Source organism: Pestalotiopsis fici (genome assembly GCF_000516985.1).
Source record: "Pestalotiopsis fici W106-1 unplaced genomic scaffold PFICI_Scf_10, whole genome shotgun sequence".
NCBI lineage: Eukaryota > Fungi > Ascomycota > Sordariomycetes > Amphisphaeriales > Sporocadaceae > Pestalotiopsis > Pestalotiopsis fici.
In genome coordinates this window covers 676,368-700,503 of record NW_006917100.1, presented here as the reverse complement: position 1 = coordinate 700,503, position 24,136 = coordinate 676,368, and the positions used below count along the sequence as shown (strand labels likewise).

Sequence of the window (24,136 nt, the reverse complement as noted above, 5' to 3'; positions counted from 1 at the left end):
CAGACGACAAGGTTTTCATTTGCTTTTCAAATCACTTTCCTTTTATCAATTTATTGCCCTTCTGTCATCGGATCACGAAGATGTGGCTCTACAGTGCCACCCATCAACTCAGCGCAGCTCATGTTGAATGAATAGTCTAACTTGTAGTAGACGTTGCGTTATGACAACAAACCCGACACTGTGGTAACGACTCCCAATTCAGCAATGAGCGCCTAAAAATAAGGATACGAGTGGTGCCGAGGGATGAAAAACCCCTCCTCTACACACGGTTCATTGACATCCTCCAATACAGTTCATTGTCCTTTTTCTTTTCCCCCTTAGTCAATATATCTAAGCAGTGATTGCTTGACAAGGTCGAGCACACCAGTGGCGGCTGACGGTGTGAACCGAGCTCATCCCGACGACTATGGTGATACAGATACCAGGTGGTATCCACAGATTCCACTTCCATCAGAGCTCATCAATTCGTACCGGGCACGACCGCAGCTGTACCCAGAAGCCACACTTGCTGCGGCGGACCCATCATCTTTTGACCATCAGTCGTCAAGTCATACGAATAATGATTGGAGCCGTGGCTCGAGAGAAGAAAACTTTGCCGCCGCAGCTAATGATCTCATTAATCAGTCCCTTGGACGAACCCCCGGAGGCACCTCGGTCGTGGAGCCAGACTCGGTGCTGGGCGAGTCTGGTAGGTTATATCATGGCTATAAAGAGGGAAAATACTTGATACCCAACGATGCGGTTAGTTTCGAGTGCAATCTGTATTCACCTTCCTGATCTTGTAGCTCATGACTTTTTTAATAGGCCGAGCAAGACCGGCTTGACCTGCAACATGAAGTCTACCGGCTCCTCTTTGACGGTTGGCTGGCACTAGGTATGCACTTTTACTTTTTCCCCCCGGGCCCTTCTGGTCAAACAAAAGCCAAATCGCTTATAACCTTGAGTCGGGGGGCAAATAGCTCCAATGTCCAGTCCCCCCAAGTACGTCCTGGATATTGCCACGGGAACGGGCATCTGGGCGAGAGAGTTTGCCGAGCAGAACCCTTCATCGTACGTGATTGGCAGCGACCTGAGCGCCATCCAGCCCGAGACGGCGCTGCCCAACCTTGCCTTTATCAAGGACGACGCCGAGGATACTTGGTTATTTCCCCTGCCCGCGTCCCCTCATGGTGCGGGCGCTGCGGCAGATCCATTTTCCGCGGCGCCCATGATCTCGTTTGACTATGTGCACCTCCGTCTGGTGTTTTCTTGTTTCAATGATCCGCGCATCGTCATCCAGAGGGCCTTTGACAATCTCGCACCGGGTGGGTGGCTAGAGTTTCAAGAGCTGATGCCCACGTTCCATCAAGCCAACCCGGCATTCAAAGGTGAGTTGCATAGAATTCCTGACGAATTGTTTGACTGAGATTGCTTACACTACCACGACCAAGGGGACGCTCTGAAGCGATGGGCGGACGGCTGTGGTCGCGGTGCTCTTGCCGCGGGCCGCAACCTGTACGTGGCGGACAAGTACAAAGGTTGGATAGAAGAGGCAGGATGTAAGTTGAGAGCTCTTCATTCTTCTCTTGGTCCACTTTCCGATGGACAGAGGTTGTCTTGGAATCCCAGTCTAATAACAGTGTCCCCAGTTATCGACGTTGAGGAAAAGCGCTTCGTGCTTCCTGCCCACCAGTGGATGCAAGACCCCAGGATGAACAAAATCGGCCAGTTCAACCAAAGAAATATGCTGGAAGGGGTTCGCGGCGCTGGGTGGATGATGCTCAAGGCAGCGGGTATGACTCCAGAGGATATTGAAGACTTGATTTCGCAGGTCCACTCGGAATTAATGATGAGAGACAATCACGCCTACGGCCATGTGTGAGTCCCAAAGTGCCAGAATCGGACCTATGGAGCGAAATCTAACAACTTTTACTCCTTAGTTATGTCGTGTATGGCAGGAAGCCATTCGATGAATAGTTGTATAAGCAGAGTCGGTGGTGCTTGTTATTTCAGAGTCCTCATCACCCTTTAATTATGCTTAATGTCATTACAAAGAGGGAATGCGGCGGCGGAATTGAAGAATATATGGAAGTATAGCACGATTTGTTCTTAACACTCAACAGATGTGAGAAAAATATATGAAACCTCGCCTCACTGATCGTTCATTACGTTCAGCCCATGACTCTGGAGACTATCAACAAGAGATAATTGACCCGTAAAGAATTTGAACATGTACTGGAGCCAAGGTCTTTCACTTGGACATCGCTGTAAGCCACATTAGTTGACAAGTGTCATTTGAGGCATTCCAGAATCCGGATCCTTTCTTCCAATTGGGATATACACGACATTCTCTAATATCATGTATTTAATCCAAGCACTCGAGGTGAAAAGGACTCCATACGTGAACTTTGTGATTGAGATGCAACTGGCGCTTTATGAATCCCCTTCTCGTGCTTTTTGGCTAGAGTTCATGTCCCCTTTGAAGGATTCGGCTCACATCGAGCCTGGTGCATGTTTGATTATCAGGTCATGCAATCTCACTCACATACCCGACAATGCGGTAGCGAAGGGCCCACCTCGGACTCTGAATGGCTGATTCGGGGTGTAAAAAAACATGGGGGTGCGTAAACCCCTCACGTGAAACAGCGTTATGTTCCGAAGTACGGATTTTCGAATCAGTGTATTACTTGCTATATATTTTTCAGAAAATCCCCTTGTTCTTCCTTGATAGACCATGACTCGGCATAATCAAATCGCAGATCATCATACCGATTCTGCAGAAAGACAACTCGCAGGGTTAGCCATCCAACCCAAAGACGAGGGCGACGGCGATACCAATATGCAGGACCCAGATCATTCTGGAACTCATGAATATCCTCCTCCACCCGTCGTCTCTGGGACAAGAGAGAGTGTCGAGCCAGATTCTTCACAACAACAAGCCGTGCTGCCATCAGAACGTCTGGAATCCTACGGGCCCCCTTCCCGTCTCTTCACCGAGACGATACCAGCCGCCGACCCGGCCTTTTTGCGGTCATCATCCGATTCAGGCGGCGGCACGCAGCAGAATGTAGCAGCAGCCGCGGCATCCGGTCCATCGGCGTGGCGGGATCCTGATTATGCCGTCAAGGCGAATGCGCTCATCAACGAGACCCTGGGGCGGCATCCCGGGGGCACTTCCGTGATCGAGCCCGAGTCGGTGCTTGGCGACTCCGGGAGGCTCTATCATGGATACAAGGACGGACGGTATTTTTTGCCCAATGATGCCGTAAGTTTTGTCGCAAGCTCTCAGGGGATGTCTGAGGTCTCTTTTGGCCCCGGGGTCTCATACAAAGACGTGCTTACAAGAAAATGGTTTAGGCAGAGCAAGATCGTCTTGATCTACAGCATCATCTCTGGTCCCTAGTGTTGGACGGCTGGCTAGCTCTAGGTCAGTTCCCTCGCTCTCATGCTCAAAGCTCGAGGGCATATGTGTGACGAAAGTGATTGGAGTACCCTCGACGAAAATCAAAGGAAACCCCCTTCAAGAACGGAAACTAAAATTAATCCATAGCCCCCATGAATGAGATCCCTCGCTACGTCCTCGACGTTGGAACAGGAACAGGCCTCTGGGCCATCGACTTTGCCGAGCAGAACCCGTCGTCGTACGTGATCGGGACCGACCTGAGCGCCATCCAGCCCACGCCGCGGACGCTAAACGTCCACTTCACAAAGGACGACGCCGAGGACGACTGGGTCTTTCCGCTGCCGTTGTCGTCGTCGGCATCGTCGTCATCGTCATCGACGTGCTCCTCCCACGATAGTAGCCAGCAGGTCCGCCGGATATGTTTCGACTACGTACATTTTCGACTCATGTTTTCCTGCTTTAATGACCCACATTTGGTCCTTAACCATGCGTATAACAGCCTTGTGCCCGGCGGCTGGATCGAGTTCCAGGAGTCGGCGCTGGAAGTATTTCAGGCGAATCCTGATTTTCCAGGTAAGCAAAAAAAAAAAAAAAAACCAACCACACAAGCATACTCCTATCGGCCGTTGCTGCGTCTTGAGAAGACAACAATCCAAACTTATTGATTAATATGTAGGTGATGCCATAATGCGCTGGACGGCGGGCTGCCAACGCGGAGCCGCCGCCATGGGCCGCGACATTGACGTGGCACGAAAGTACAAGGGATGGTTACAACAAGCAGGCTGTAAGTATCGAGAAGAAACATGAGAAATAACCATTTTACCTCCTTGAAAATAGGCAGATGAGTAACATTTCATCTTTTTAGTCGTTGACGTGGTCGAGAAAAAGATTCTCCTGCCCTTGTCTCCTTGGCCACAAGATCCCCAGTTCAAAGAAATTGGAAGATGGCAGATGCAAAACATGATTGAAGGGACTCGCGGTATCGGCTGGAAGATGCTCAGCGCCGCGGGCATGGCGTCGGACGAGATCGAGGCCCTGGTGTCCGAGGTGCTCACCGAACTGAGGAATCGCCAAAACCACTCGTACGCCTATGTGTAAGTATATGTATACAGAAACAGCAGATCATGGGCTCCTTCTTTTATTGCCTCTTGTCGAGTCTTGCTAATGTATCTGTTGCGTGTAGTTATGTTATCTACGGCCGCAAGCCGTTGGACGGTGAAGAAGTTGGGTTTCCTGATCAGCAGGATTCTTTCACATCTTAATGCAAGCGTCTGAGACTCAGCTATAGCTCCGTCACTGTTTTTACCGATCAATTGTATGAGATTGGACGACGATCCTCAAAGAAAAGTCTCAATACCATCATCTAGAATCTAGCAGACGATTCGGGGAGATATGCCCGGGACAAGTAAAGACATTATCGATACAGTACTGAAAGTACATAGATGTACAACAAATAAATTCGAGCTCATTGGATCAGTTAGTATTCATGTATCACATGTATGTAAGCACGGCCAGGAACGCGATGAGCGGCATTGTATTCCAAGTAGTAATATTGTTTCACTCCAGCCGTCCATGTACATGTGACTTTGATGGGATGTTTTCGAATCCCGAGGTTCCTTCTTTATGTACAAATTGGCACAACCTGTTACCCTTGAACACTAAGAAAATGTCCTTGCCAAATCTTTCCCCATTTTTTCGGAATTTCCACCCAGCCTCAAAACCCTCCCCTTTTCGCGAAGAAACACTCTCGGCCTTCCAATGCGGCAACAATCTTAGTACTGCTAAAAGAAATATAGGATAAGAAAAGTCAAGATTGAAGTGGTGGGTGGTAGAGTAGTAGGTTAGCCCCTTGCTACCATTAGATGTTGTAAATGTGTAAACAGAGTAAAGGAAATTTGCTGTCAAGCAGTTGGTAAAAGTGGTAGTGGTTCAGCGAATTTTTGGCCCCCCTCCTTCGTCCATAGACTCCAAAGGTTGAGGTCGAAGAAAGTTGGTGCCGTTATTTGCAGAGAAAGCAGTCGTCAAGTTTCGCGTGAAAGTAGAGACAGAAGAAATATGCAGCCGGCGCGATGCATTTTGCTGACCGAATTGATTAAAAAAGACGAGTATTGCGTAGCGACGTTGGGTATCACTCAAGTGAAAAATTTTGAATGAAAAGACATTCAAAGCATTAGAGAATTAGAAATGTCCTTTTTTCCCAGCTTATTGGCCAAAGGCCATGTGTTTTTGGTGCGCTTCTTGGAGAGCTAGGGTTATTGTCAGCAATTGTTTACAGTCATATGGTATGGAATAGTCATCATCGACTTACCGGCCAGTACGTGTTGCTGTCCTTGTCTGTCCTCGCAAGCAAGCTGCAAAGCAGATCCCGCGACAAAGTCGAGGCAGATGCTGTTAGGCAGCTCCTGCATGTCAACATCCGGAATGTAAGGCACCCGGAAATCGCTCAAGTGGTAACGCTTGAGTCCAGTCTTTTCCGTGCCATTAAGCGCATTCAGAATCAGGAACCCGTTGGTGTCGAGACACAGCGAACGTCTCTTCCACAGAAGGTTGTCCGGGAATTGAACATTGACATCTCCCATATATGAAGACAGAGCGGAAGCCGCGTCATCGGATCTTGCCATGAACACGCCCTCTGAGGTGGCCTCCTCTTCCTCACGTACCGTGGTAGGAGTGTTGGGAGATGCAGTCTTACGCGTGGCAGTAAGTGTGTTGGACAGGCGACGCATGAAGCGAGACGTCCGGCTGTTCGATCTCTTCTCTGTAGGACTACTCTTGTCGGCATCGTCTGAGCTGTGGTCTGTTGTAGCAGACGGAGACATGACTGGCGTAGCGTTCTCTCGGTCCTTGCTGAAAGACGAGCGACGACTCGACACAGAGAGACGTCGACCGCGGCTGCTTCCGCTGGCCTGGTGGACAGATGGAGGCCGCGACGACGACTTGATGGACGGCGCCGGTGACAGTATTGCCAGGTTGTCGGAAGATTTGCTGGCATTAGAGGAACGGCGATCCTTGATAAAGTCCTTAACAATTCCAAGAGACGATCGTCGCCTCTGCATTCTCTCGTCTTCAGAGATGGACGCTTTCCTGTCATCACGCGACATCCTTCTTTCTTGAATTGTCTCCTTGGGCTGCTCAACGGTGCGAAGGTTGGTTCCATCTTCATGGTGGGTAGTGATGGGTTCTGGCACAGCTTTGAGGTGATCTACAAACAATGGTGATTGTTTGAGGTCAGCAGTATTATACTCTGCCGGATCTTTGCTCGAGGGTCGCTTTGGGATCGAGTTCTGCCCATCTCGTACAATGCGAGCAGTGACCTGAATGGTGTCTGGCCGACCTCCCATTTGCTGGCCCCCGGCTTCAAACTTGGACAATCGACTAGCAACAGATCCCGATCTACCGCGAGTTGTAGGGCCCGCTGAGGCGTCAGGTGCAGGCGACACATCCCTCGACTTGCCCATGTCCGCTGTTGGTGAGTGAGGTGGCTGGCGTGTCCTCGAGCTGGCGCGGGACAGCGATGGTACAGGCGACTTGGAAGTTTCCCGAACACCCTGCTTACGAGTGTTGACAAGATTCGAAGCCGTGGCAACCCTCGACTGAGAATCTTCAGCCCCAGCCTTCTTACCCGAGAGTTGCTCCAAAGCCTTGATACGTTGTGCAATGCTAGAGCTCGTGGGCTTCTTGGTCGAAAGCGCTGCGCTGGATGGCTGCCGCGTCACGCTGTGCAATAGAGCAGCGCCACCGGCCGAAACACTACGGGCAGAACTCGAAGAGACATCGCTAGGAGCAAGGAGAGGACCTCGCATGGGCTGAGAGAACGTTCGTGTCGGTGTCACGCGTGTGCCCGCAACGGTCTGCGGCCTCTTAGGACTCGACGAGGGGAACACGGGAGTGATGGGAGACTTGGAGACGCTCATGGGCTGGGCTTCTTCAAAAGTGGCAGATTGCAATGCGTCCAAGAGGTCATCGTCAGGTACAACGTCGTGAAACGTTCCCTCGGAGTTATTCCTGCTATGAGTAGTGCGAATCGGTGCGACTGTGGCCCTGCGCTTTGGCAATACCTGTGACTCGGGTTCAAGGACTTCCTCTGTTGTAGTGATGGCAGGAGGCGTGACAACAGTGGGAGGAGCTGGGATCGGCTGCTCAACTGGGGAACGCAAATCTTGCGTCGAAAACTTTGACTTGAGGCTGGGGGTCGTAGGTGATTTGCCATCATTGCTGGCAAATCTAGAGACTGGAATGCCGTACGGTGACTTGGGCGAGGTGGGTGATGCAATATCATCCTTGTTTGACGGCACATCGATATCTTGTGTCCGGATATCTGATTTGTCGTTGAATTCATCGTCCTCGGCCGGCAGCTTGTCCTCTTCGGAAAGTGTCGACTCGTCCTTGGAGGCTTGCACAGTCTCGTCGGTTGATTCAGAAACTGAGGATGCCTTGGTGGATTCTCCAATCTCAGACGAAGCAATGGTGGGCGAAGGCGGGTGCGAATCCGTGAACGTATCTTCCGTTGCTTCCGTGGTCATCGTCATGGGCGTAGGCAGATCGGCAGTGATATCAGATTCAATGTTTGCCGATGACAACTCCTCCTCTAAAGCTTGCAACTCCGCTTTCCCTTCAACCGCTTCGGGAGCAGTGATGGATGCTGTGTCCGCAATCAGCAAGCTCAGCTTTTTCTTTTCTTGCCGCATCTTCATGGCCTTCATCAGTCTTGCTTTCTCGGGCGTGATCTTGCTTTCTTTGACAGGAGCTGTCGAGGTAACCGATTTCATGGAAGCGCCGGAGCTCGTGTTGGGTCGCGGTGCCAAAAGCTCGGCCTCGGACTCGGCTGGAACTTCGAGAATGGTTGTGGAAGCATTCAGAGCTGCTAGGTCAGACACCTCTTGCTCCACCTCATGGTCCTCATCTTCTGCCGTGTGGTCTTGCGATCCGGATCGGCCCCTTCTTGAACCCTTCGAAGCTAGTTTAAATCCTGCAGGCAGAGCAGCGACGGGCCTAAAGTTGCTAGCCGTGTGCGGGTTCTTGTTCGTCTCCAAAGAAGGCCGCGGCCCCAACTTGACCTTTGGCTTTCCATACGGATAGGAAGAATAATTGTAGAAATCCGGGCGCGCGCTCTGCGAAGACAATCGACCTTCACCTGGCGACATAGGACGTACACCCTCAAAATTCGGCTCCTCAGATGTAGAGGCAAAGTTGGGCTCCTTGGACGCCTCGATTTGCTCCCTATCAAGAACGACTGGCGGTTCTGGCGAGGAGAAGGGTGAGAGAGCAGCGTTGCTCCTGGGAGTGGTAGGCCTGTCCTCTTCCTCAACCACCGACTGCCTCTTTCTCTCCCTCTCTTCCTCCTCCTCCTCTTCTGTAATCTCCATGAGCCGGCGTCGGCGCAGTGAGCTGGTCGATGAGGAGCACGAGCCGGAGGCGGCATGCAGAGAGCACGCTGCCGACAACTTGGTATCCTTGAGCTCCTTGGCCTCCGTGATTTCGAACATGGTGCTGTATGGCGTGAATCTTTCGCAGACTGCGTTGAAGTGAACAGTTGCTCTGGCTTTGATTGGTAACAAATTGTCAGCTTCTCATCTCGAGTTTTGGGGGGTGTTTTTTTTTCCTTCGCAAAATTGATGCCACAATATGAACAAACTCACCTTGTATGAGCCTTGAACAGTCGTCAGGTTGGTACTTGAGAATGACGTTCCTCCTCCTGTATTTCAAGAAACCGTAAAGGGGCGAGGGCTCTTCATATTCGGCAATGGCATTTCGCATCTCAACAATGCCATTCTTTCCCTGACAGTGCACCTCGATCTCATCGCGACTCGCATATTTCAGAAGAAACCTATAAAGCACAATTGTGTAGGTTAGCGTATGCAGGTTCCGATAGTCGAGTGAGAAAAGCAAAGAATTTGAGCACATGTCGAAAGGGGCAGCGCGGCAAGGTAAACTCAAGGCGATTCGCCAATTGAAGTTCCATCAACAGCCAGCGCAAGCAAGCCACCGGCAAAGTGATTTCCTCGCTTTTTCGTTCTTGTCGCATTCGAGCTTGCGCAAACAACGGGTGTACATGAATCAACGTACCATCCACCAGCCTCTGCGACTGCCGCTTCGTACGCCTCCTTGACCGTCGCGGCATCCAACCCATTGAGCGACATAGTTGGGCCGTTTGGAAACCGACCCAATTGGGGGTTTGCGCCTGACTGAGTAAAGTTGACCGGACAGTGAGTTTAAAATTGACGTTGCTGCGATGAAATTTCTGGGCGACCGTTTGTGGTAATGGATTACACCTCGCTGGTGCAGCGCGGGGTGTCCCGTAACTCTAAGCGCACCTTGTATTCCCGTTTGATGCAGGTCAAAAAAAGATAGTGTTTATTCCATATATCTGGGTGGGTAGTTGCAGTGTGGTGTCGTGATCAAGAAGTTGTTGTTCCCGACATGTAGTCGACGGGCAGCAGAGGAAGATGCTGCATTCGGCGGCTCGGAATCTGGCAGCAACGGTGGCGGAGTGCCTCGTGTGTGTGTTCGTGTCTAGGTAAGGTAAGGTAGGTAGGCAGGTAGCTAGGTGGTTATAGCTGCAGCTTTTCTGTCTGCGCACAGCCAATCTAGCGTGCGGACAGGAGTCGGAGCTATTAGGTTGTCTGTCTGTCCCTTATTTCAGCTCGGAGACAGATGCTCAGGAGACGGACAGTAGAAGACAGGAGTTGCAGTGGCAGTGGGCACGGCAACTCGCTCGAATCCTGTATGTCTGAGCTCTGAAGCAGACGCTGATGACTGACAGACAGCGGCCGAAACGAAAGGGCGGGACAGCTACGGTGTAAATGTTTTGCCTCCACGGAATTATAGATAGGGGTCGAGAGAGATATAGGCCGGCGGGATCAGGGGCCAGGCGGAGCTCTGAGAGTTGATTAAAGATGGGGTTCAGGCGACTATTGTAATGGGAGTTCCCGCGCTTGTTGCCCACGCGGTTGCTGGGATCGTTTAACATAAGCTCCAGTGCTTCTAGAGAGTTAGTAGTTGGAAGGGAAGAGATTTGAGAAAAAAGTTCGATGATGCCGATCAATGACTCTAATTGTGAAGCAGGTACCTTGCTCGACCTAGGTACTGATGCTTCGCGATCCGATTAGGCACATATACATCTGATACCTGTTGAAATTGCTGGTTCAAGATAATTTGGCAACAGCGATTAAGATGTGTGTGAGTTTACCGAGGAGGGGCCTTTAGAGGAGGAGGCTCCAATGTCTTTTTTTTTTTCCTTCCCTCTTCCAAGTGATGAAACGCGAGAGGACAAGCACCCCTAGTTCTTCCGGGTTTCTAGCAGTACCTTGACCTGTCCTATCATGTCAAATATTCAACATGTCCAGTGGTACATAGTCTAGTTGGTGTGCAGGGTCCCTTTCCTCCCCCCTCCTCATCCCTTCTTTAGGAGATGAGGCCGTGGATGTCAAAAGTGAGAGCATCCACTAGCGTGGCGCTTGCTGCACGAAATAGCCGCTACAAAGAAAAGCCCACAGGTAGTCCACAGGTAGCTCTCGCCTTAAGAGGGTCCTGGTAGTAACCTGGCGGCTGAAGAAGCCGGACGAACCCATTTTATTAGAATTACCTACTCCCACTGTACCTGTTGGTAGAACTCCGCCTTTTTCTCGAAAGAAAGAAAGAAAGGACAAAAAGGAATGGAACACGACAACCCGAACCGTGCAAGCCTTGCTATCGAATTTCTGGCTTGTTCTTTTTGGCTTCCATTAATTATTCTCCAGGACTCGGGATGCTATGGTGTGTCTTCTTTTCTCATGTCTATCCCTGGCTAGGAACGTTCTTTGAATGGCATGGCCAAAAGATTGCCTCTTTTTCCCGACATACGCGAGCCCCCGGCCATTAGCATTGTCCACAGGCCCGCTGCGGGTTTCGTTTTTTTTGGCGCTTGCACTGCAGGTACGACGAGTACAACTGGAGACCTTTTTCTTACACGGACTTTGCTTGCACATTCCCCAGCAGCATTGGCGGGTTTGCCAGCGGCCCATCCAAACGGCGGGAATTCTTCCTCTCTTGCTCCCCTCTCTCTACTACTCAAGATACCTGAAGCCAATTCAGGACATACCCCAAATAACGCTTGTCCACGAGGGGACAGGGCATCCCGACGAGCATTTCCTCTTCCTGCTCTAGCACACTGCGCTAAATGTGATATCGCAGGTTTCCATACTCCCATCGGCCAATCTGGTACCAGAATGCTAGGAAATCCAGGCCCTATCCCTGCAGCTTGGATTCAATCTCTGTTTGCTGCTCCTTAGTTTGTTCTTTTTCATTTGCACCAATGCTTGCAACGAGAACGCATACTTTTCAAAATCGTTGCTTTTTGATTTCGTATCATGTTCATCTTGCCTGGTGGTAGTACACAGTGCCGACCTAAATGAAGTTTTAATTCATTGGCCAGTGCAGCCGAAACTCTATCTGATTTTGTACTCAATCCAACCCAAGAAAATAGCAGAGAGAAGTGCCAATAATACAGACGGCTGCAGCCGCATGAGAATCATCTCGGATGCTCCAGAAAACTTCATTCATCATGCTCAAATATGTCATTGGTTCGATTAAAAGCGTTCCAACCGTGTACCGCTGGAACTCAGTCACATACCGGGATAAACCTTTTGCAACACTGGTATTTAGTTCTATGTCCAAATTATACAGTACGGGATTGGTCGAAACCCCTTCTCCTTCGTACTACGTAGGTAGGCATATACCAGAATACTATAATATGGTCCTCATTACGTCCCCTCCAGGCCCTTGGGACTTGATCTTGAATCAAGTTCCCCATTGAAAGCGACAAGCCAGCCTTCATAACTCACCTCAAGGATTTTTATTTGGTCTCCATCATCGTGCTCGGATTGACCTTTCGTGATTTGACCAACATACATATGCAACCAACCACTGCGCTTTGACCTTGTTGATTTCTCTGTGTATTCAATGCACCAACCACAAATGAGTTCCCCTTCGAAAAATCCTGGAAACATATCTTCCCCTCTTCATACCCTTGTAGTGCTTGCCTGCCTTGGGGATTTCCAGCATTTGTCGTGAATGGGTCTGTTCATCAAGCCCCCGCACGTCAGCATGATTGGTACACTTTGAGGCTGGCAAGCAGATCTGCCCAGCTATGCTGGATTGCCTCAGAAGAATTCATGCAAAAAGAAAAACCCCATAATATGGTAAGAGGCACAACGGAGTATATGCGCAGAGGAACAACGTGAACATGATTTCTGGCATACAGGCCCTTGTTCATAAGAGAATAAATCTTTGTATCGTAGTCTCGTAACTATTGCTCTCTGGATTTCATGGAAAGGTCTACCCCATTCCGTTAATGCTTTCTGCTTGCTTCCTCCAAAGAACAAACGCTAGCCCTTCCCTACACTCACAGCTAGTGTATAGACTTACTTTACACCAGAGTACAGTTGCATTCCCGAGTTACACTACCAGCGCCCGTGCCTGAGATACATGTGGGGATTTTGAGCGCCATCTGTGTCTTCCGTAATATCATGATGAATTAAATATTCATATAGGCATACCTTTCGCTCTGATGATACTATCACGCCGTTGAGGCACGATGTGAGCCCCAGAAGCAGAAACAGTGCATTCGATTTGCAAATCAAACAGCGTCCATCGAGACAAAACACCGGACGCCCAGGAATCCTTCGTCTCGGCGGCGGGTTTAGACTGACAGCCTAGTTACCAGGTTTTGGCAGCGCTTCTTTAGTGACTTCAGGCGCGTCACTGTCCTCAGGAGACTCGGCGACCGACCCTTGCAGTGCAGTTGGCTTGAATGTCTCGTTGTCGCCGAGAGGTATAGGATCATGGCCACGGCCGCTGTTGCTACCTGATACGCCTACCGCTGGCTCACCACCGGCGATCTTTTGCTTGGTGATGCCAACGAGCTTGTCTGCCTCACTAACTTTGCCGAGCGACTCCGAGACGTCACTTTCCACTCCGATAGCCTTGTCTTTCTGAGTTTCCAGGAGTGCAACCTTGTCGAAACGCACTACCATACAGGACAAGTTGTCAGTGCTGAACCGAGCGAGTGCGTGGTCGACCAGTAGCTTGGCGGCTTGGATTGGGTCCTCAATGTTCCTGATCAAGTCAACGGCTTCCTGATCAGAGCAAACATCCCAAAGCTATGACAATATTAGCAACCCATTTTCATTTGAGGATGTGGTCTAACTCACTCCATCACATGCTATGATGATGAACTCGTCGATCTCCGGCTGAATAACTGTCTCGGTGGTGTAAGGATGACCTGTTACGAGATCCTTCATGTAGGTATCACCAAGGGCGCGAGTGACAGCCAAGACACCGTTCACCCGGTTATTCAAGATCAGGCCACCAGCATTAGCAATACGCTTGCCCTCATTCTCATCGCTACCCTTGTGATCGTAAGATAACCGCAGAGCCTTTCCAGATCTGCACAGAACAATTCTGGCATCACCGACATTTGCAGTATAAAGAACTCGCTGGCGGACAGCTGAGCCTTTTAGCTTGGCATGGGCAGCTTCAGGAGCAGTAGCCTCGCCGTCTTCCGGTTTGCTGTCTTTAGACCGTTCTTTCGATGCGGCAGCAGCAGCGGGAGCTATCGATTGAGAGCCAGTAGCTGAACTGAAGCTGGGTACGCGGTCCTCCCAACGCAATACGGCAATGGCTGCCGTGCAGCCGCTGTTCTTGAGGGGAAGTTTTTCAAGCTGCGCATCTGCACTTGTAAACGTCTGATCCAGGAGCTCTGGAATCGGCACATTGGGGTTCTTTCGAATCACTTCCTCGAGTATTATATGGACTTTCTTTCCGCACCAATCAGCAGCAAAAGTGCCGGCATGTCCGTCAAAGATGGCGAAATAGCCATTGTCCGTCTCAATCATATCTTGTGATGCGGGATCAGGATGCGAGTCGTTGGCCTCGCCGGACTTGCCAGATCGGGTGCTGTTGGCGTCGCCAGTGAGGGCAGGTGCCGGGGTGTTGAGGAAATTATACAGGAACGCATGTGTATCCTCCATGGTCCGCCTGCATTTCTTATTTCGATCTTCCCAGACTCCAACCCTGAAAGTGGATCGAGGGCCTGGGAGTGACTCGCCAGCAGAGTTGTTGTGCTGGCCCTGAGGCACGACCAAGGCAGGATCCTGCTTGCCCAGCTTCTGCAATGGCGTTTGAGAATTGCCGGTATCGCTGGACTGGCGACCGACCTGGGAAAAGTTCAAAGACTGCTTGGCGCTAGCTATGAGACTGCTTGCTTTGGATCCCACGGTACTACTCCGACGCTTCTTATCGCCATTACCGGTATCCGCTCGTCCAGTAGGGCTGCCATTGCCGCTGCGTTTTTCGCCGACGGCCTGTTCTGAAGCTTTGACTGCAACTCCGTCTGCCTTTGCATCGGGTGACGGTGACTTCTTCTCGTTCTTGCCCGAATCGACAGCTGAATCGGATTTAGAAGAGGCGGAGCTGGAACCGCCGCCGAACATCCTATTCAGCAGACCTCCTGAAGAGGAGAGACTGCGACGCTTGTTTCCTGCCAGATTTAGGGTGGTGAGAAACGTTGTAGAGCCAAAAGTGAAGCAGCGATTCTGTAAAGAGAATCTGCTACTACAAGGCCTTTTTGTGGTCTTGGTTGCGCGAAATCCGGAAGGGTATTATTGATATGTTGAGTTGCTGGCGGGAAACGGCTGTAGATGAAGGAAAAGAATATTGAGCAAGGATCGTGCTGCGAAAAGAAACCCAATCGTCGATATGCTCCAGGTTCCTATCGGACTGACGTCGCGCGAAAGAGAGGGGCCGGGCAGCCGGTAAATGTCGATAATCTAGTGGTATCGTTAGGCACTAGAAGGCGGAACCCTGATGTCAGAAGCGCCAGGTTTAGCTTCTCGTTCCAAGGGTCTTTTTTGGAGTGGTGCTGGGTCTGGTGGATGTTGAGGAGATTGGTGGATGAGGCAAGAACGAAGCCACTTGGAACGAGACAAGGGAAAAAGGAGGCTTGGTGGTTGACAAAGGAAGCCTTGGGTTCTCGAAGATGCAGGTGGGCACAATGGGATAGGAGGCAGATTCGCATATCTCGCCAGGCGGATTTGCGAGGTGCTGATGGGCGCAAAATAGGCCAGCACGAAGAGCAACGAGCGACCTTGCGACACCCACTGAAGGTGATGACCTGGTATGACGCAGGGACCAGGTAAACGGCGAACGTACCTAAAGCTCCAATGCCAGGAGGAGAGAAGATATAATAATGTAGTTACTGCGAGTGTAAACCTTGAAACGCTTGGGTGGTTCAGAGGTTGGGGACAAGGCCAGGGAAAGGCGTGACCGGATGGTTGGAATCAGGGGGAGAGTCGTTGGTGGTTGTGTGATGCAAAGAAGATCACGTTGCCTGTTGTGGATGAATCGTGAAGTGACAGAATAGCACTGGACCTGGGAGGCTGAGAGAGAGCGTGGGGTATGTTCAGTTTGGCGGGCAATGAAAGTGATTGGGATCCGCTCACTTCCAGAGGTCATGGACGAGGGGTAGGGGAAAGTTGGTCCGTGTGCCAGTCGGAGTCCCGGCGATTTGGCAATGACGCGCGCGCCGGAGATTGCAAACAGAGCGCATTCAGTCTAGGCGCTGGATTTACCGAGCTGGGGTTCCTTAATTCATTACTAATGTTTTTATGGAATCGACAACTTGGTATTGTAGTACTGCGAAAGTGCAATGCGATTCTGGCTCTTTCTTTTAAACAGAAGCCATTGGGATTTTGCGCTTTTTTACATGCTTGATTAATTCCCCCCTTGGCCCTTGATTGGACCACGCACAGCACCCCAATTGCAACCCAAACACTGTTGGACAAAAACCTGCCCGAGGCGTAAGGCATAGTTGATAAGGCCTGACCGTTGACTTTAGCTTACTGTACAACTTGAATGCACTAACCTTATAATATCCCACTAGGTGTTTCTGTTTCGTAACTTGAATAGGATCAGTATAAAATTCACGTGTCCATATATTTGGCTGCTTCAAAGAAGTTCGAATATTTGCGAGATCGTACTGATGTACACATGTGCTATCGCTCAAGTAGGTAGATCATATTCTCGAAGCTGTATACGTAGGTATCTACTTTGCCCCGGCCGTGCCCATAGTTTGACCCTCCCTACCATTGACAGGTAGCATTGCATTTAGACCAAATGCTTTATGGTATGCATAAGTGTCGTCATCTGCAACCGCGGAGCGTTCGGCCCGTTGCTTCACCTTTCCCCTGCTCAACAACTTCCATCAAACTGAGTAATTCCGGCAATTTGTCAAGTTGAACTGTTTAAATACTTATATCCAATCATGTCAGAGGGCATACTGCGGCCAGCCTTCCAAGGCCGTGAGAAACCCCTGATTAGTTATGGGCTCCCCTTTGATCAGGCTCTGGCAAAACACGTTGAAAGTATATTTCATGCGTCTCGCGTATTTCTCATTGTATCAAAGTCTCTGGCAACGAATACATCCTGCTTGGACGCTGTCAGAGCCGCACTCGGGGAGAAACTGGCTGGTATTCGCATTGGTATGAAACCGCATACGCAATGGACCGAACTCGTCGAAATCATCACGGCCTCCCGGTCCTGCAATGCAGATCTTCTCGTCACCCTGGGTGCAGGCAGTCTCACAGATGCTGCAAAGGTGATCAGTCTTGGGCTGGAAAATAAGGTAGAATCGATGCATGATCTGGAAAGACTACACCCTGAAGGAACAGGACACTGCGACGACACCAAGATTGCCACTACTCCTGTGGTCTGTATCCCGACTTCACTCTCAGGTGGAGAGTACTCTGCATCGGCGGGCGCAACGAATGATGAGACGGGAAGAAAATGGGCATTCTCGTACCAAGCCGGCGTCCGGTGTCCGCATCTCGTCATTCTAGACCCCGAGCTCAGCGCAACCACTCCAGAGCATATATGGCTTTCCACTGGCATCAAGGCTGTTGATCATTGCGTCGAGACACTTTGCTCTCTTGGAAGCGACGGCGAGGCAGATGAGGATGCACGAAAGGGGCTCCGGCAGCTCATTCCTGGGCTGCTTGGGTGCAGGAGAGACAAAGTGAACACGGCTAAAAGGTTGGAATGCCAGTTAGGCGTGATAGATGCAATGAGCGCGTGTTCACGGGGTGTTCCGCTTGGTGCCAGCCATGGGATTGGGCATCAGCTCGGCCCTGTTGGCGTGGGCCACGGGGAGACCAGTTGTATCTTGCTCCCAGCAGTTTGCAGGTATAATTATACGGTAGGTGCCAATAAAGATAGACAGGTCGAGATCGCCAAACTCCTGTGGGGGATTCCCGAGGCGATAGAAATATTCCAGCAAAGAAATTTCAAGCAGGAGCAGACAGATCTAAGCGATTTGCTAGATGCTGTCATTCGGGCTTTGGGTATGCCACGGTCGTTGAAGGAGTTTGGCATCAGCGAAGATAGCTTGAATAGCATTGCTGAGCACAGCCTCAAAGACCGATGGGTGCAGTCGAATCCTGCAAATCTGGACAAGAATGGCGTTCTTGAAATCTTAAGAATGATAACGTAGGACCTATACTACGCAACGCAGATACCATGAAACAAATGCTGCAAAGTCATAAACCCAATGCTGTGAATGTCAAACCATGTCCCAACTCCGTATCATCAAACACTAAACTCGACATCAAGCCATATGCTGTTGCGCTGCATCTTTGGCACTCGTCATAATTAGGGGATCACTTTCCCAGGCTGTCGAGCCGTGCTTGGAGGTCATCATCACCCGGATCGCCTCCGCCTCCTCCACCACCGCCACCACCTCCAATAGCCTGAGCCACCCGGCCCTCGGCCAACTTATCAGACTGCGACTGTAGGCCAGTAGGTGTTTCGCCAAACTGTAAATATAAAGTCATTAATAGGCCATCGTGACGAATATGTGCTCATGGTGTCGCTTACCTTCTGATTCAAATCCACACCTATTTCCTCCAAAACCTGCTCGACAACCTCGTCACCTTCCTCCTCAAGTCCAGTATCCATCGCGTCATCAATGGCATCGTCCATCATCTCTTGCCTCTGCTCCATTATGTCGTTCTCGCGCTCGAATTCCATGGCGATTCGTTGAAGGGCAGGTAAGTTCATGGTGCGGTTCATGCTGCCCAAAGCCATTGTCGCGCCCTTCATAGATTGCATCATTTGCTCGTTCGTTCGGTGTGTCTAACGCATATCAGTGGCTGCTCTGGATGGCCTAACGTTTTCAATGAACATACCTGCATGCGCAGCGAGATCTTCTGCAACTGACTGCGCATACCGTAGAATTTCTCAATGTATCGCCTCGTTCGCACCAAGTCCTTTGCTTGGATCTTTGCTGCCCCCATCTGACCCTTCTGGGCACTCTGCTTGATCTGTGTGGTGAGAGTCTTTTCCTGCTTCTCAAGCTTGACCCGGACTTGGTCGAGCTCTCGGATCGCCTTGTCGAGCATGCGCTGATTCTTGCGCAGACGCTCAGCCGGCGTCATGCGCTTGCCAAATGCCCACTCGAGAATCTATCAATGCCAGTCAGTTTTGAAATGCGCCGAGATACCTGGAACGGGCAGATGCATACATTCATGGCGACTAGCGATAAGCCACAGTTGGCAGACTGTCTATGGTGGGGTTGAAGATGGTTGTAGGCTTGACAAGTCTTGGTGATGCCTCGCTGTAATGGATGGACTGGCAAGATTGGAGTGGTTGTGATGATGCGCTGCTTTGAGGGGGTAAATCGCTGCTGATAATGTAGAAGCCTGGTCGTCCTGGGAAGTCCGTTTTCGTAGTTCCAAGAGCTCCTTGCGTCGTCGTCTGCTTTCGTTGGTTTGGTTTGGTCTGGTTTGGCCGGTCGGTTTGCTTGGCAGCATGAGTTGGTCCCTCAGGCAGTTACGTAACTCTGCCCAGGCTCCATGAATCGAATGTTGGGCTAGCCTGGATTTGGAATGGCTAAGACTGGCGCCAGCTGGCTACCTCAAGCTGGTTGCTCGTGGTTGTATCGAGGGCGGCATGTCCAGCCAGTTGAGTGCGACCCAGTAAAAAAACTCAAGCGCGTTTTTTTCGCATTACAGGTTATTAGTCATTTAGCAGGGAGCTGCCAGTTTAATTGCTTGATTCATGACGTGTTTTTCCGAGCTCCACGGTCTGTTGCCGCCAGTAACCAATAAACCCTGCGCCTTGAGATTTCGCCTTCTCTGATTCAATGCAGGAGCGACCCGGAGCGCTGGGACGAAAAGAACTCCCGTGATTCTCTCGCTCACCACCCTCGACAACTCCGACACTATATATACACCATCCATCGGTCGATTCTGGTCGCAAAAGCCAATGGATCCCGACGACATCTAAAACATGAGTCAAGAATATTACCCACGGAAGGGCAAAGGCCCCAGCAGCGCGCGCGACGATGACAATGAACAAGCGGAACAACATGACGCCACAGACTCAAACACCCCCAACGGAACGCCGGGTTACATGCAGGTTGGCTCAGGCTCTACATCGCAACATGCTGCAAGATTGCAAGAACTGCTAGAGCAGGATTCAGGTTATGGAGGCAGCATCATGGACGGCAGCTCTGGCTCCAAGAAGTTTTCCACTCTGGGCTCACCGCGCACCGATCCCAGCTTTGGCGACAATCCCATTCTCGCCGCAACAGCAAACACCGAGACCGATCGCCGCGCCCAGGATGCGACAATCCACCAGCTATGGTACAACCAACAAAGACTCAAACTTGGCCGTTCCATCAACAAGGTTGTCGAGCTCCTCAAGAGCTTGCAGGATTTGAACGTCACTTGGCCTGCCCACTATCCCTCCGTGCAAAGGGCCGAAAGCACTGTCCCTACGAGCGAACGAGACCGACGACCTTCTTCTTCCGGAAGACCCAACTTCCATCACACACACTCCATGTCTGGTGAGCCTTCGAGCTCTCGCGCTTTTCCGCCTCTGCGACGATCTATGACGAGTTTCAACGAACATGACGCTGCCGAATCAAGCAAAGATGCCGAATCAAAGAGCATCGCAGAACCACGACTCGTATCGCCTCAGATTGCTCAAGAGTTTTCAATCCTCAAGCTTGACCTCAAGTTGGGCGCACTGCACCAGACAGAATTAGTCCACTCACTAGAGAAGGGATCAATCGCTGCTCTTCTCGATGGAAAGATTAGTTCAAGCATCAAACACCTTCAGTCACTAAGAGAAAGAATTGATGATACGTCCAGCAAGGTCTTGATCACTGGAGATTTGAATGCTGGAAAATCGACCTTCTGTAACGCGCTACTGCGCCGAAAGGTTCTACCTGAAGACCAGCAGCCCTGCACCAGCATCTTTTGCGAGGTTCTTGACGCAGCGAGAGAGAATGGTGGCGTCGAAGAAGTTCACGCGGTGCACAAGAATGCCACTTACAATCGCCATGATGAATCAACTTACGACGTCTTCTCCCTTCAGCAGCTTGAGGACATTGTTGTGGACAACACCAACTACATGCTGTGCAAGGTCTACGTTCGGGATGTGCGAACACTCGACGAATCCCTTCTTACGAACGGAGTTGTGGATATTGCCTTGATCGATGCGCCTGGTCTCAATTCAGACACGACCAAGACGACCGCTGTTTTTGCTCGCCAAGAAGAAATTGACGTCGTTGTATTCGTGGTATCTGCCGCCAATCACTTCACCATGACAGCAAAGGAGTTCATTTGGGCGGCAGCAGCCGAAAAGGCGTATCTATTCATCGTGGTGAACGGATTCGACGGTATCAAAGCAAAGGAACGATGCCAGAAGATGATTTTGGATCAAGTCAACGGTCTCAGCCCCCGGACCTTCAAGGAGTCCTCGGAACTGGTACATTTTGTTTCCAGCAACGCAGTCCCAACGGCGCCGCCGCCTGGCGGTCCTGGTGGTAGTGGTAGTGGGAGCTCAAGTGGAGGGGGAGGCGGCGACGACCCTGACAGCGATCCAAAGGGCAAGGGCAAAGACAAGGAAAAGATCGCCGACTTTGAAAAGCTTGAGCAGTCTCTGCGCAGGTTTGTTTTGGAAAAGCGAGCACGATCCAAACTCGCACCCGCCAAGACATACTTGACAAACATTCTCAACGACGTCAATGTGCTCGCTACTGTCAATTCAGAAGTAGCCCAGGCTGAATTGGACAGAGTGATTCATGAGCTCGAGGAAATTGAACCTCAACTTGATGCATCGAGAAAAGCCAAATTGGAGGTCAGCGATGAGATTGACAGGACCATCGAAGAAACATGCAAGGACATTTATGATAATACGAGGAACGCCCTGAACCGCGCTCTTGTCGATGCCGGCGAAAGTAACCTTGGCGTTCCTTACTCTGGCATTTTCAATGCTTTCCAGTATGCTGAAGAGCTCAAGGAAGCCATGTTGTCCGAGATTCAAGAAGCTGTCAGCATGTGCGAAGAGCACGCCAGGACTAAGACCGTTGATGGCGTTGAGACCATCAAGCAATTGGGCGTTCACCATCTTGGTGACGAATACCATGACCTGAATTTCCGCTCTGATGTCATGTTCCGACGCCGGCGCGATGCTCTTGCGAAGCAAATCGACATTCCCACTGAATTCACGGATTTTGTTGATTGGTCCACATTGATGCAGCGTCAAGAAAAGGTCGCTGGCACCGGAATGGCCCTGACAGTGGCAACGGCTTTGGGAAGTCGAATGATCGGTGGTTCTAGTTGGTTGGATCATACTATGAGTGCAGCAAGAGTCCTTGGTAATGACAATCTTCGCCGACTGATTGTTCCTGGCCTGATCGTAGCGAGTAAGTTGATCTATTTCTGAACATCAGTCTGAGCCCATGAACTGAAACATTCTATAGTTGTCGGAGCTGCCGCATATGTGCTACAGCAGATTCCTCAATCTTTGCCTCACCGACTGTCGAGCAAGATTGCAGCACAATTGGAGGCTATTGATTATACGCACACCAACAGTGCTCGCATTTCTAGCTCCGTCCGCAAGGTGCTTCGATTCCCTGCCGACAACCTTCGCGTCGGTCTTCAGCGCTCGGTCGAACAGCTCGGCGCCCGACGGGATGAAACCCTGAAGACGAAAGGTGAAAGTGAAGTTGCCCTCAAATACTTCGGCAACCTCGTCCGCGAGAGCTCGGCACAACGAAGAGTAGTTGAGGAAGTTGACCTTGAGGCTCATCCTCAGGGCCCGATTCCTGGCATGACAATTTCCTAAAAATTCCTACTTTTTCTTGTTTTATCAAATCAAAAAAATGGCATATGGATGGCGTACGGGTTTCGCGACATACCACTTTGTTTCCGCCGAAAATACTATGGCTTGTTGTTCTTTCTTGTAGAAACAGTGCATTGGACTTGGAGGAAGCTAACATAGATCATACACTCATTTGAGTGTTTGGATGGTCGAAAGGCGACGCCAATGGACAACACCCTACTCATTTCACTTCTGTTCCTAATTAGGGTACTATAAAGAGGAAAATAGGTTGAACGACGAATTCATGTTTCATGAATACTTGTACGAGAGAATAACTACATCACAAAAGTGTGTCTTGACAATCCAATTATGTGAAATGAATAAATTGTGACGGCCGACTCTGAAAGCCGAGGGGAAATTACAACTGAAGATTCATTGTCCTGTAATAGCTGGCAACACTTCCCAGCCAAGCCACGCCGTCCCCTCTTGTGATGCCATTCGCATTGCCACTGAACTATTTTATGGCCTCTAAAGTCCAATCCCACCACATCAGATATGGAGCTATCAGTCATTTCAACTTGTGTTGCTGACCAAAAAGATTCTTTTGCCACATCCCTGGCGAGACGCATTTTCAGTTTTTGTTCAACTTTTCTTCAAGTGCATTCCAAGACCAGAGGGAGCCTCTGTAGTCCTTGGTACATTGATCGAGCGATATGAAATACTGCGATTGGGTCTTTCCTTTTTCTCCTTTTCGCCCCTTACATCAAGAGATACCTGTATTCGAAAAGACACAAATGTCTATTATTGCAAGCGTGCAGGAAACAGATTGAGGAAAGAGCGTGATATGACCCTACCATGTAGAACCCTATACTACATCTCTGTATCATGATCATGACAACGAATCCTCACCATTCAATAACTTGACCAGACCCTCGAAGTAAACAGCAACTCTTTGATCAGAAATTCGACCACCCAAACACACAGGCGAGATTCGCGCTGGATCACGCTCGTGCCCAAATTGAAGAAAAAAAAAAAAAAAAAAAAAAGTGAATAATTTGTTCCTTCCTTGACTTGGACTCAAAATACTTCTCTATACAACCTCACTTCCGACAAGCCTGCCTATTGCTTGAACCACCTGTCCAGTGCCTGCAACTTTCTTGTAGACGAACAGACAATCCAACTTTTCATCTTTCTTCCAATCACCGTCCTTCTTGCCCAATTTCTTCAGTTAATAGCCGGTTGTTGCAACTTTGGCATTGCAAACGACAACAATCATCCACCTTTCCCACCCCTTTCCACCCGTTCTGTCCAATCTTTTCAACAATCGATTTCTGGAACTTCCGCAAACGCGACAACAATCTGAAAATTTTACAATCTCATTCCTGATCACATTGTATTCAAGGCCGGGCACGATTCAGCTGCCACCATTTAAACAGCTTTACTTCTTTCCCCAGGAAGCAATTACTTTCACCTCTTCTCATCAACATTCCGCACAGCTCCAGAGTCGCCTCGTCTACTTCGCCCAGGCTTTTCGGTAGTATTACTCTACTAACAGCTGCCCGACTACTAGGTAAGTTATACTCTCGCTTCTCCACTCCTCATGTGCAAGTA

At 50.2% G+C, this 24,136-nt stretch overlaps 7 protein-coding genes across 7 annotated transcripts; 4 read left to right on the top strand and 3 right to left on the bottom strand.

Annotated features, from left to right (window-relative positions):
• Positions 1 to 964: 964 nt before the first annotated feature.
• Positions 965 to 1,956, top strand: PFICI_12455 (uncharacterized protein; the record flags this gene model as incomplete). Its single annotated transcript, XM_007841036.1, has 4 exons — positions 965 to 1,367; positions 1,431 to 1,538; positions 1,629 to 1,857; positions 1,920 to 1,956. The coding sequence occupies 4 exons, from the start codon at positions 965 to 967 to the stop codon at positions 1,954 to 1,956; spliced, it is 777 nt and encodes a 258-aa protein (XP_007839227.1).
• A 757-nt stretch (positions 1,957 to 2,713) lies between these two features.
• Positions 2,714 to 4,644, top strand: PFICI_12454 (uncharacterized protein; the record flags this gene model as incomplete). The annotated part of the gene is made up of 6 exons (XM_007841035.1): positions 2,714 to 3,244; positions 3,337 to 3,406; positions 3,530 to 3,955; positions 4,059 to 4,166; positions 4,248 to 4,476; positions 4,566 to 4,644. The coding sequence occupies 6 exons, from the start codon at positions 2,714 to 2,716 to the stop codon at positions 4,642 to 4,644; spliced, it is 1,443 nt and encodes a 480-aa protein (XP_007839226.1).
• A 940-nt stretch (positions 4,645 to 5,584) lies between these two features.
• Positions 5,585 to 9,522, bottom strand: PFICI_12453 (uncharacterized protein; the record flags this gene model as incomplete). The annotated part of the gene is made up of 4 exons (XM_007841034.1): positions 5,585 to 5,628; positions 5,691 to 8,924; positions 9,022 to 9,209; positions 9,449 to 9,522. The coding sequence occupies 4 exons, from the start codon at positions 9,520 to 9,522 to the stop codon at positions 5,585 to 5,587; spliced, it is 3,540 nt and encodes a 1,179-aa protein (XP_007839225.1).
• A 3,552-nt stretch (positions 9,523 to 13,074) lies between these two features.
• Positions 13,075 to 14,853, bottom strand: PFICI_12452 (uncharacterized protein; the record flags this gene model as incomplete). The annotated part of the gene is made up of 2 exons (XM_007841033.1): positions 13,075 to 13,521; positions 13,573 to 14,853. 2 exons carry the CDS (start codon positions 14,851 to 14,853, stop codon positions 13,075 to 13,077), a joined length of 1,728 nt encoding a protein of 575 aa, XP_007839224.1.
• A 1,829-nt stretch (positions 14,854 to 16,682) lies between these two features.
• On the top strand, positions 16,683 to 17,906 carry PFICI_12451 (uncharacterized protein; the record flags this gene model as incomplete). Its single annotated transcript, XM_007841032.1, has 1 exon — positions 16,683 to 17,906. The coding sequence occupies one exon, from the start codon at positions 16,683 to 16,685 to the stop codon at positions 17,904 to 17,906; it is 1,224 nt and encodes a 407-aa protein (XP_007839223.1).
• Positions 17,907 to 18,072: 166 nt separating this feature from the next.
• On the bottom strand, positions 18,073 to 18,941 carry PFICI_12450 (DOA4-independent degradation protein 4; the record flags this gene model as incomplete). The annotated part of the gene is made up of 4 exons (XM_007841031.1): positions 18,073 to 18,228; positions 18,290 to 18,547; positions 18,601 to 18,876; positions 18,936 to 18,941. 4 exons carry the CDS (start codon positions 18,939 to 18,941, stop codon positions 18,073 to 18,075), a joined length of 696 nt encoding a protein of 231 aa, XP_007839222.1.
• A 761-nt stretch (positions 18,942 to 19,702) lies between these two features.
• On the top strand, positions 19,703 to 22,549 carry PFICI_12449 (uncharacterized protein; the record flags this gene model as incomplete). Its single annotated transcript, XM_007841030.1, has 2 exons — positions 19,703 to 22,127; positions 22,185 to 22,549. The coding sequence occupies 2 exons, from the start codon at positions 19,703 to 19,705 to the stop codon at positions 22,547 to 22,549; spliced, it is 2,790 nt and encodes a 929-aa protein (XP_007839221.1).
• Between the last annotated feature and the right edge of the window lie 1,587 nt (positions 22,550 to 24,136).